Here is a 12,324-nt window from a genome sequence, read left to right as displayed (position 1 = left end):
AGTCGGATCTATTGCAGGTTTGGATTTGGACTGCAACATTTTCAGTAAACTGTCAAAAGGCCTCTATTCCCTCTTCCTTTCTTACAGTTCACACTGCCTTTTTAAAATGGGTGTATGGGCCAGAGAGGGACACAATGACATTACACACTGATGTGCTATGCCATCACCAGTAACACCTCTCATCCACATGCATCACGTGGGTCACTAACTTTTAAAAGAAACACTGTTTGCATTTGAGTACCCAAACTACCTTGATCTTGATTAATACACCTTTATGATTGTAACAGCTGTGTCAACAATAGCCAGAGTTTGTGGTCAACACTATTATCGTGTATAAAAAAATACCACCCCACCCCCACATCTCAATTCTTGCAGTGGCTTCCTTCATTTCACGAAGGATCTGCCCCTACTAGTGATCCACGTGAGAAGGTTTGAATGGAATCAATCTCTGAGAGGTATACAGCACCTTCATAAGATAATAGATCTTTGACAGCTTATGTAATGATTTCTCACAAGCAGTCTGTAAGGTTCCCCTTTATTTTAGGTGGATGTAATGCTTAATTAATCACAAAATAATGTAGTGCCATGGCTCCTTCGAGAGCACATTTATGCAGATTTGTGATTGTGAATTGTGATATGAGTATTCTTTCAGTATGTTACATAAGTAATCATGGCCTTCATCGTGGAAGACCTATGACAGAACAGACCTCAGGAAGTCTGGGTATCAAGGCAAACTTCATGAGGACTAAAATAACAAGGATCTCAGAAAAAATTCCATTGTACATTGAAAACTAATAACCCGCTTGACTCTGTCAGACGCTATTTTGGCAGGATGCCTTCTCCTTACCCAGACTTCTCTGTGTGTTTGCTGTTGGCATAATTCATTTGACATTCCTAGCGCACCTTCTGTGAACACTGAGCAGGGGTCCATACCCATTGCAGAGACATGGAGGGAAGCGATAAAGGAGAGTTTTTCACAAGGCTCTGGACTACAGACCACGGGCCGTAACTGAATCAACATCTCCAGGATGTAAGGTCATAACCAACACACATGCATGGCAGCAGACTAACAATCTGACTCATCTCCTGTGATGTAACTACGCTTGCCTTACTTCTTTCCTAGTAACTGTTATTCAAGATGAACACAGACAACAAGCATGAAACTCCAGTTAAAGGAACTCTCTACACGTATTTGACTTCTTCAAGGGAGTTCTTAAAACTCTAGGGACACACCATTAGAGTTACAAGAAACTGAATAAAATGAAATGGTAACAGACAGATTTCTTTCTCTCTTGTTTTTAGCATCATGGAAGGATTAAAAGAAAACGTTAATAAACTGAGTGAGAGTTAGCAGAGACAGGGCGTTCATGGTATTCAGAACCAGACTGTGTATATCTGCTTTCTGTAAATATTTACTTTTACTTTGTCAAGCATTCCAAAGACAGTCTATAATATGGTTTGTTTTTTCATCCACCAGACCACAACAGGTTATGATGAGGTGTGGTGGTGCAGAATGCATTATTACTATTTCTTTGTGAATTTTGACATAACTGCATGACAACAAGAAAGCATCCATCAAACTTCCATCTTTATCAGGGTATTCGTCACTTTTTGTTGGAGGTGACGCAACAGTACCTCTGTGGCTTTGTGATTCCACAAATCTATGACCTAATGTCCTTTGTAGCATACTGACCTGTCAAGACAATCCTCATGAGCCAGTCCCGCAGGCGGGTTCCGTTAATGATGTCCCAGAGCCAGTGGAAGTGGGTGAGGACGTAGTGAAGGATATCAGGCTTGGGCTTTATGTGCTCCCGAACTCTGGTCCAAAATTCCGCTGCAAAAATTAAAAAGAAATTCAACTTAGAGAGTTCAACTCACTGCAAAAACTCATTGCAGCTTTTTGTTACAAAGTCTGAATAGCTGAAGTAAATATGTTCTTCATCTGAAAGAGCAAAGGAGTCTGAAAAAGTCTGAAACAAACGTTGTTACGAAGACCTGATTTTTTAATTGAATCTCTTTGTTGAATCAGTACCGACTTGAAAATGTATCATCATCATAATACTCAACTGGGTTAAGAGGAACTTTGGGTTTCTTCAATCTATCTAATATATGCTCATTGGAAATGTAAACAACCTCTGCTGCAAGTTTAAAATGAATCCTTAACTGAAATTTAAATTTGAGTTTCAAGTAGTGGAGCAACAGAATTTGAAATAATCCAGGATTACTGTAAAAACTCAAACAAATATTTAAATGTAAATCTGATTTTGTTTAAACCTAACTTCAAGTTTTGTGTAACTGGATAAATAGAAACTTTGATTTAATCCAGGTTAAAGATGAATCCTTGTTGGAGCAATCCAGACATAACATTTTAAAAAGTTGTGATCCAGAACCGATATCTAGGACCTTCTAAGATAGCTACTGGAAATCTACAGACAGCGGAACCAGTAAATGTTGTTGGGTTAAACCAAACTGAGTTAAACTTATCTGGGAGTTGAAATGTAAAGTTTCTTTTCTATTATTTGGGCAAATCATTGTCTCTATTTTTTATGAAAAATTGCCCATTTTTATCATAAAAGACACAAAGTCCTTGGCAGCAAATCCTTTATTTTACTATACTCATATGCTGAATTTATGCAAATGGAATGACAGGAACATTATCAGTGATGATGACCTCCCCCCTATACGTTTGTAAAATAGTCATACACATACACATATGTATATATATAAATATATATATACATACAGTATATATACAAATATATATACATACACACACACACACACACACACACACACACACACACACACACACACACACACACACACTGCATCTAGGAGAAATAGGTTAACACAAATGATATCATTAGCACATTCTCAGACCACCCATAAAACACACATTATATCATTAGCACATTCTCAAACCACCCATAAAACACACTTTTTCATGAAAACATTTCCATGAAAATTAAAAGAATAATGACTGATTAAATGATTAAAAGGCGACTGTGTAAGTAAAACAAGAGCTAGACGACCAATAAAAAACAACAGCATGACTGCTGAGCAGAAGGGTTTATCAAACTCCACATGATGAAAGCAAAGCATTTAATGGGTGAATCGCACGGTGGCTCAGGTGCTTGCACTGGTGCCTCACAGCAAGAAGGTTATGGGTTCGATTCCCGCATGGGGCGCTGTTGGCTCTGGGGGGCAGGTCCTTCCCAGACCTTCAGTGCTCAGGTGGGCTATCTCCTGTGTGGAGTTTGCATGTTCTCCCCGTGCTCACAAGGGGTTTCCTCCACAAAGAACCCCAACAGAAAAAACATGCAAAATAACAGAACACATGTCCATCCCTGACCAAAAAATTGAGAGTTCACTCCACCTGGTCCCCGGGCGCTACAAGCTGCACACTGCTCCTTGGGGGTCCTTGAGGAAGGATGTTCCAGGATGGGAAAATGCAGAAAATAAATTCACTGCGACCTCAGGCCTGCGTGTGTGTGTGTCCTGTGTCGCCTCCATATGTGCACCCGTGTGTTCCAGGGTGTCGTGTGTGCCATTAAAAAACCTGACAAAGGTCTTAATTATTAGTGAAGGTTTAGCTGACACAGGAGTGGTGGTGCACCGTTCCACTACAGCATTGCATCCCAGAAGCATAGTGGACCTGTTTCTGCTGCCGAAGTTTAGTCAGAAATGTCTCTCAATATGTTAATAAGACAATATACCGTATATTAGATGGTAGTAAGTTTGGTGTAGATTTGCTTTAAGCTACTGCTAATAAATTATGCTGCAGCCAGCATTGTGGCTATCAAAGACCAAGCAGTGTATGCAAACAATCCCACGCTGCTCACTGTAGAAAAATGGTGCTGGGGATAGAGGCAAGAAAAGTCACAGCACAGTGCAGAACCGCTTGGCATTTAGCTGCAGGTGTGATTCCTTAACAATATAGTGTTGAGAAGAAAACCAACCATCCTTAGTCCTAAATATACTTAATTAATTTGTGATTGGCCACATTTCAATTTACATATACAGTACATACATATAAACATATATAGGTTTGTTTTACTCACGAATAGTGCAGTTCTCTCCATAGAAACCGGTACGGGTACAATCACATTCATAACTGTCCATCCCAGATCTCACACAGATTCCCATATGCTGGCATGGATAGTAGCAGCAAGGGTTTACTGAAATAGAACATATGTAATATACATTGGTTAACTGAAATAAAACATATGTAATATACATTGGTTAACTGAAATAAAACATATGTAATATTAAATGGTGTTTTGTAAATTTAGATAACAAGTTCTTCTCTCACACACAATAACCCAACATATTGGGATACATATTCAAGTGAAACAATGTCAAAAACACATTCTGGGTCATGTCCTGTGTGCATGTATGAAGGAAAAATATAGATGTAGTTGTCGATGAAAATCGTCCCACTATTACTGCTGTATATGTAATAGGGGTGTGCAAAAAAAATTGATTCACATTCGTATCGCGATTCAAGTGCTTCCGATTCAGAATCGATTCATAGAATTCCAAAAATCTATTCATATTAAAAAAAACAAAAATTAACGTTCTTTTTGGCTTCGCAAACTGTGTAGTAGGCTAACGTTACGGTTTGAGTGATGGTGAGCGCGATACGGCGAAATGGTTGATAAAAAGCTTCTGAATAGAAAGTTTACCTTTAAAAATTGTGTTGTGCAAAAGAAGCGAGCTTCACTGTTGTCTGAAAATGTCAGCAGGCAGCTGGCTGAAAGCACAGAAGTAGTAGGCTTACCTTTTATTGGTAACCTTACTGTTACGGTTCATTGTTTTTGAAATAAGAGGCCTGACTTCTATGTTCACAGCAAACTTGAAAAAAAAGAAAATATTAAGCCATGGTTTAACTTTACTAGAGTCTGAAATGTGCACTTTATAATTTTATTTTGTACCGCCCTGTTTGGCAATGTTGTTTTTCAATGAAATAAAACATTGCATAAAGCAAGCCAATCCACTTTTCCATGATAAGTGCATTAAAATAAAATTTGCGATTAATTAATTTGCGATTAATCGCGATTAAATATTTTAATCGTTTGACAGCACTAACATTTACATACTGTGAATCCATTTTTTTTAATCGAGAATCGTTTTTGAATCGAAAATCGATTTTGAATCGAATCGTGAGCCTAAAAATCGGTATTGAATCGAATCGTGACATTTTCTGAATCGTGCACATCATATAGGCTATTAATGAGACAAATTTACCTAAAAATGCAACTATAACCAACACCTTTATTCAAAGGTCATCTTTTATATTGCCCAGAAATTAAGATATGTGGACATGTATCATGATTTGTTATGAGCTAATTAAGATTACATTAGCTGTTAGACATGTGGGTTATTATTTCAAACATTACCACGTTACTTTGAATTTCACGTTGCACAAACAGAACATCAGCTGGGATGTAGGCTGTGTAGGAATATTTTTTTTTATAAGATATTAGTTGATTTATTTAACAAAAGATGGCAGCGATGATTGTTGCTTTTTGAAATTGGAAGGGGTTTTTGGTTGACCAGGGTCTTAGAAAATGGGCGTGATACCATACAGGTGAACGCATTCTGATTTGGGTAGGGGTCAGATGGGGAGGTTAGAGGTCAACCAAACAAAATATAGGTGATTACTTTTTAAAAGACTTCATCGAGCTAAGATTCTTCCGGTTTCAATCTTCTTATTGTGGCCTAAATACTGCAATAAAATCTGTGAGAGCAACACAAAGGCAGAGGGGTGCTGGCAGTGTACAGAACAATAGAGATGGGCACCGAGGTGTTGGGCTTGTGTCCAACTGGGATGCCCTCAAAAACGGAATGTGGGGGAAAAAGCATTTAGATGCTTTGCCACAGATGGGTGAACCCAGGGGCCTGGTTTTCCCTAGGGGAGGTGAGTATAATTGATAGGATATAGAGAATCTAAGGGGGAGAGTTAGGTTGTAATGTAAACAAACCAATCTGATAGGTAACTAGGTTTTGGGTAACATTATAGTCCTTCAGAGGTATACAGATGAGTGGAGAGTGAGAGAGAAGGGGGGGCCGTGGCGTAAAACTTAGAAGCAAGCCAGTTTGATTATTCCATTATGAAGTCATATGGCCAATGTCTAAGGCTTATGTGAGGGGTGGTGTTGGTGTTGTTTTAACACCTTAAAGGTAAGTAGGAGAATACATAGCTTAAGTGTCTTTTACAGGTTTGGATGAGCTTTCTATAAGTAAGTGGTTCGGCCTGGGTCAGGTCACGCTCAGTTTGAGTGTGCAGGAACTGCAGTAGTATCAGAGGATGGTGTACCACTTGTAATTGTACTTCTTTTGGGTGATGTGCACGGGGGTGGATTGCCATGCCTTTTAAAGTGTTAATAATATACTACTGATATATCTTGGTGAGTGGGATGATTAGTATCCAAGCCAGGTGGTAACCATCAATGTAAGCCCCTTTGTCATTGCACTGTAACAAGGGGGGTCACCTTTTGGGAATATTTTATACTGGAAAGTGTATTTGTATAGGTAGTCATGTACTTCATAGATGAAAAGGGAAGAGACGGCAGCTGTAAAAAATCTACACTCTTAGTTTTGTAAAATTGTTCCAGAAAATATTTTATAGCCAGACACATATGTAACATAATGTGGACACTGGCTGAAATAAAGATGGTTGTACATGGCTTGTTTTTAAAAAAAGATTTTAAGCTTTTAAATCTTTGGTCTAAATGGCTCTGGTCCGTAGCTGGCAGAGCAAGTAACATCACAACACGCAAACGTTTGACCATTCATTTAAAGTAACACTATGGAGTTTCTGGAGCTGGCAGGTATAGGGGGCTACTTTCAGCTGGACTATTCAGTAACTTATTTGCTGTCTTATTTTGTCTTCTGTTGCACTTGCTTGATGTTTGACTGTGTTAGGAAATTTGTTGTCTCGCTTTGTCATAAACAAAGTAACGAGTTTTGCAAAGGGGGTAGTGCAACTATTTTTACAAGTGCACTACAAATCAGGACAGACATGTCTTAATACATATTTAAACATTGTTAAGAGCAGAAGCGGCACCAAAAAACGGGTGGAATAATACCTAATAATATGCTTGTCACACTAAACAATCACACTAAAAATATAAATTCAGAAGATCAATAGTGTTAGTGCTAAGGCTAGATTGCTTACACAAGCACATGCTTCACAATGCTGTGTGATTGAGCAATAAAACTAAAACTTGTGTTTTTCCACCCATTATCGGCAATATTACTATAGGCAAGGCTACAACTTCTCACTGGAAGTAGCCATCTGTCATTCTGGGTTTACCAGTGCTACCCAAACCCTTACATGACCTCACCACCTCAGTACAAACACATAGCTGGTATGCATTACACCCTGACATGACTTCCTGCTTTGCTCACAGTTCAGCTGTGATAGCACTGGAGTGCACAATTTGAATGAAATGCGGTTGTGATCGAACGGCATGGAAACGCTGATAACACAACTATCACTTTGTGTCAGATGCATTGCCGCTAAATTGACAAATAGATGCAACAAACATCGCCATTATTGTTTTAAGTTCAAAATGAAGCTTATTTTTCTCAAAAAAAGTTTAGACCTAGACAATGTTGCAAAAAATTAAGGTCGCTTTATTTATTAGTTTAGACGGAATTTAAGTTTACCAGTTGGTTTGAGTCTTTATTTTAAGCTTGCTGTGATGGGTTTTAAGGTAGATTAGCACAGTCAACGGGGTTTGTTTGTGTAGCAAGTGAAAACAATATAAGAGTATAGACATTTAGATAGGCAATTTAAGGACGATAGGGAAAAATCGCCATAAATGTAGTTCGTGTTTGGTCTGCAACTAATAGACCGAGGACTGAACTTACCACTACTGCTAGACACTGTTTTGACTTTCTCATCTGGAATTGTCTGTCCGTGTGACACCAGGATTAATGTGCAGGTCTGCAAGAAGCTTGATACTGATGGAGAGGAATAAGTAAATGAGGCGATGTCCAAATTAATCGGCAAAGCTATCTACAGCAGTTTTTCTAATTATATTAAATATGGTTATCAATTAGCCTACCTTTCATTGTTAGCTTCAAATCCAGTGTACGCGAACACAGTAGTTAAAGTTTTTGCCTTCGCGAAGCTGCTCCAGGATGATCCGGTGGAATCTTTAAAATAAAAAATTACAATCACCCTAATAAAGGTTAAGGTTTTCACTGCATTTCATCGGAGAGGTTTCTGAGGTCAGACAGCTCAATGACAGGACCAACAATTGTTGCTGTCTCCACGGTCTTTCCTCCGGTGAACTGCAGCCTTCGAAAACATTGAAAAAAGCTCATCATAGGCGAGGGGAAGGAAAGAGGGTGGCGCAATTTCTGTTGAGGGAATGTCGTGGAGTAACTTCTAAGCAAGACCGGAATTGTTGTAGGATATTTGTGCGTGTATATGAGCTGGAAATCAGTCTGTTAACCCCTATATAGGCTAAATCCATATATATATCTCTCTATATATAATTTGACAAATTTAAAAAATGTCTTAACAGTTGCTACAACAGAGGATTTCTTATCATACTAAATTTAGGACTGACCTTAAAAGAAAACGTAGCCTACTAAATGGCTTAAATGTAGTAGTTGGCATGAAAATATATTATCAGATTTGGTACACACATTTTCCATTGCTCATATTTACATAGAGCCTAGCACATAAGGCACATCATAACATTCTGTTTGGCATAAAATATTTGTATGACAATAATATTACTCTCACTCTTTGTTCTACTTCTTAAATCTTTTTTAGTTTATTGTATTTTTGTGCTGTTATTCATTGTCCCTCATTGCACCAACAGAAGCAGCGCTCCAAATTTTGTTTATGCAAAGCAAAATGACAATAAAGACTTTTATTCATTCAGTCATTAATTGAAAATATAGATTCAGGCCCGTTCATGTTGGCATTGTTTTCAGTGGGAGTTTAGTTAGTGAAAACACACACACATTCACATTCTATTTACTGTATAGAAGATAATGTAGCAAGAAGCAACTCACAGTCCAACTACCCTGTGCTTATGTGCCATATCTAAGTTGGACGTGGGGGCTGGGGAAGGTGGTGGGTGTATTTATATCATACAGAGGATTGACTACAAATTTGCAGTGGTGCTGTCATGACTATTATCAAGCCAATTGCATGTTGAGTATATCCATATACCTTCACTATGGGGTCAGTTTAGTGACAAAATGTGATTTATAAAGAATTTGCAAATATGCACACCATGTTTTACAAAAACAACACACATCTCAAACAAACACAATGTGCTTTGCAAATACAGGATACGCCTATCAAAAACATACAAAACACACCTCTCAAACAAACACAATGTGCTTTGCAAATACAGGACATGCCTATCAAAAACATACAAACGTACAAAAATGCTACTCACAAACAAATAAAGGACAGTTTCCACAAATGTAAACAAGTAATGGAAATAAATAAACCATGTTTTGTATGTCTGTATAATCGGTTTAACAAGTGCAACAACTATTTTTCTACAAGTACACAACAACCACATCATTTGTGGATAGGGTGATTTTCGGCACGATTTTTTCCACTTGTACGAGTTGCAAATGTAAACGCTTGTGGGACGTGTGCCTAGAGAACAATACATATGTTTCAGTTGTCTTGCTTAATGTACCTACTGAATTGGTCGCCTTAATCATTATCAAACAAATTGCCCCCCCTGAGAATTTTTTCAGGAGCTGCCGCTGATCACCTAATATTATAATGTTAATGATTATCAAGGTTGAAGACTTTATATGTCATTATACTTGATGATGCATTATAGCATTTTGCCTGCTGGTGAGGCTCCATGTCGTGCAGTAGGTGCCTTGCCCACCACTGAGGAAGGAACTCAATGGTTGCATCCCAATACAATATGCACTAATGTTGGTTAAGAACCTACTACCCGTCCGTTACTGTAGTACGTTCTATGGGTATGCAAGCAGTAGGTACACAATTCCGATATACTCCACTGCTATCTTACCAGTTTTTTTGGCACAGATGGCGTATGCTTACGTATGGCAAAAAATGCCTTACTAATGCTTCTCCAAAATCTGTAGCTTGACTTCCAACAAACAAGTCATATTTGTTAAAACTCATCATGCCTTACTAATGCTTTTCCATAATATGTAGCTTGACTTCAAACAAACAAGTCATATTTGTTAAGGATCTCACGTGTGGCAAAAAATATGTAAAGACACCTCAAAGTCTCTTTTATTTAGCTGAAAGCCAGTGAAAAAAAATCTAACGTTACATTCTAACATCCAACATTCTACTGCTGCCTGAATACAGCAGTTCCCATCCTGCAGTTCAGTGATGGAGACCTGAAACTGGATGTCCGCCTGTCATGGCAGACCATCACTGCTCTCACAGGGCACTGAGGTCTGGCTCTGACCATAGATGGCAAGGACACATTAACGGTCCTTGTGTTTCTTTATTGGCTTATCAATGCCACATCTTACCCCGAGGTGTCCAGGGCTTTTGATATTCTAAAGTCTACAATTCATGACATCGTCCACCGGATCTGCAAGGCTGTCCTGGTTATTTTCCGGAGGGTGATTTCACTTCCTGTGGACCTGGGAATGGTGGGCGCTGGTGGCAGGTGGGGCCATAGACTGGCAACCAGTTGCTAATGCAATCTGTTACTTCAATAGGAAATAGTTTTATCCAGATGCAGGCCATTTGCGACTACCTGGCCAGATGTATTGATGTTTTTGTTGGGTAAAAACAGTCCTGTTTATACAGGTGGCCTGTACCCACCTGCAGGTACATCCTTGGGGATGGTGGGTATCCGTGTCTGAACAAACCTATTTGTCTCATGACCCCATACAGGTAACCTGTTCCGAACCCTGTATAGGCCTGCTACAACAGCAGGCACGTTTGGGCCAGGATGAGGGTTCTGCAGACGTTAGGAATGAGGAGATGACTCCTGGTGAGAATGTTAGGGACAATCTGGCTGCAGCCATCTCAGCTACAATCAGTCGTAGTTCATTCTCCACAAAAGTAATAGTTCCTTCAGGAGACCAGAGGTCACATGGGCCCTGAAACCCTGCACCAGGTAAGCCCCACTGCTCCAGGGCTGGCCCTTGAGAGACCCTTAAGGGCTCCATGAAATACTCAATGGGGTACATGGGCCCCCAGCCTGAATGCAAGTGGTCAAGAGTCTGATCCAGTCGCATTGTTAGGTCCAAGCACTTGGGGCCCAGAGTTTGTTTTGCTCTGAAAACGGAGAATAGAATTGATTCCAAACAGATTGGAACCTGACTTGCAGGAGGAGTAACCTATGAAGGAGAGTGAGTAATCAAGCGCTGCACAGTGCACACAAAGTTGGAATAGAATAGAATAGAATATCTCTATTTGTTGTTGCACAAGTACAACGAAATTGAGGTAGCAGCTCTCAGACACAAAAACAATACAAATAAAGATTGAAATATGCAGATTTACACTATAAATATTTAAGTATTTAAGTAAGAACAAGTAAAAATACAAGACATATTACAAAACAGAGAGACAGGTCAGTTTTGTTTATGGTTCAGTGCTATAATGGCTCTGGGATAGAAGCTGTTTCTGAGCCTGCCTGTTTTTGCTTTGGTGGTCCTAAAGCGTCTCCCTGAGGGCAACAGTTCAAATAGGTGGTGACAAGGGTGTGCTGAGTCTCTTAGGATGCTGTGGGCTTTCCTGAGGCAGCTGTTTTATAGCTGTTTTATAGATGTTCTCAAGAGGTGGAAGAGAGCAGCCAATTACTTGTTGTGCAGTTTTAATGACCCTCTGGAGTACCTTTGCTGCTGCCGTGCAGCTGGCAAACCACAGAGAGATGAACACTGACTCCACAGAGCAGTGGTAAAAGGACACTAACAGTTTCTTTTTTAATTTGTTCTTCCTGAGTAACCTCAGAGAAAAACAACCTCTGTTGTGCCTTTTTCAGCAGTGCAGTGGTGTTTCTTGTCCAGGAAAGGTCCTCCTCGATGTGAGTGCCCAGGAAGCTGAAGTCTGATACCCTCTCTACTCCCTCCCCATTGATGGCAATAAGCTGCATGTCCGATTTTCTCCTCCTATTCCTCCTACTACTATCAGCTCTTTTGTCTTGGAGGTGTTGAGGACAAGATTGTTCAAGGTGCACCATGTCGACAGCCTTTGCACTTCCTCCCTGTATGTAGTCTCGTCCCCTCCTGAGATGAGCCCCACCAGGGCAAACTTAATGATGGCATTGCTCAGGTGGGTTGAGGTGCAGTCATGGGCATAGATGGTGTAAAGTAGGGGGCTCAACACACACACTG

General features: G+C 39.6%; 1 protein-coding gene across 1 annotated transcript in view; it reads right to left on the bottom strand.

The window, feature by feature from the left end:
• Positions 1 to 12,083, bottom strand: part of ptgs1 (prostaglandin-endoperoxide synthase 1) — a gene marked incomplete at both ends in the record, with an annotated part of 46,204 nt that extends 34,121 nt beyond the window's left edge. The window contains 5 exons of the mRNA XM_080839812.1: positions 1,694 to 1,834; positions 4,062 to 4,178; positions 7,879 to 7,971; positions 11,082 to 11,266; positions 11,953 to 12,083. Of these exons, the coding sequence (XP_080695938.1) occupies positions 1,694 to 1,834; positions 4,062 to 4,178; positions 7,879 to 7,971; positions 11,082 to 11,266; positions 11,953 to 12,083 (667 nt within the window). The remainder of the gene's footprint in view (positions 1 to 1,693; positions 1,835 to 4,061; positions 4,179 to 7,878; positions 7,972 to 11,081; positions 11,267 to 11,952) is intronic.
• Between the last annotated feature and the right edge of the window lie 241 nt (positions 12,084 to 12,324).

This window comes from Sprattus sprattus (genome assembly GCF_963457725.1).
Source record: "Sprattus sprattus genome assembly, chromosome: 5".
In the NCBI taxonomy this organism is placed as follows: Eukaryota; Metazoa; Chordata; class Actinopteri; order Clupeiformes; family Clupeidae; genus Sprattus; species Sprattus sprattus.
Note: the sequence above shows the minus strand (reverse complement) of the source record. Positions and strands in the feature narration are given on the sequence as shown.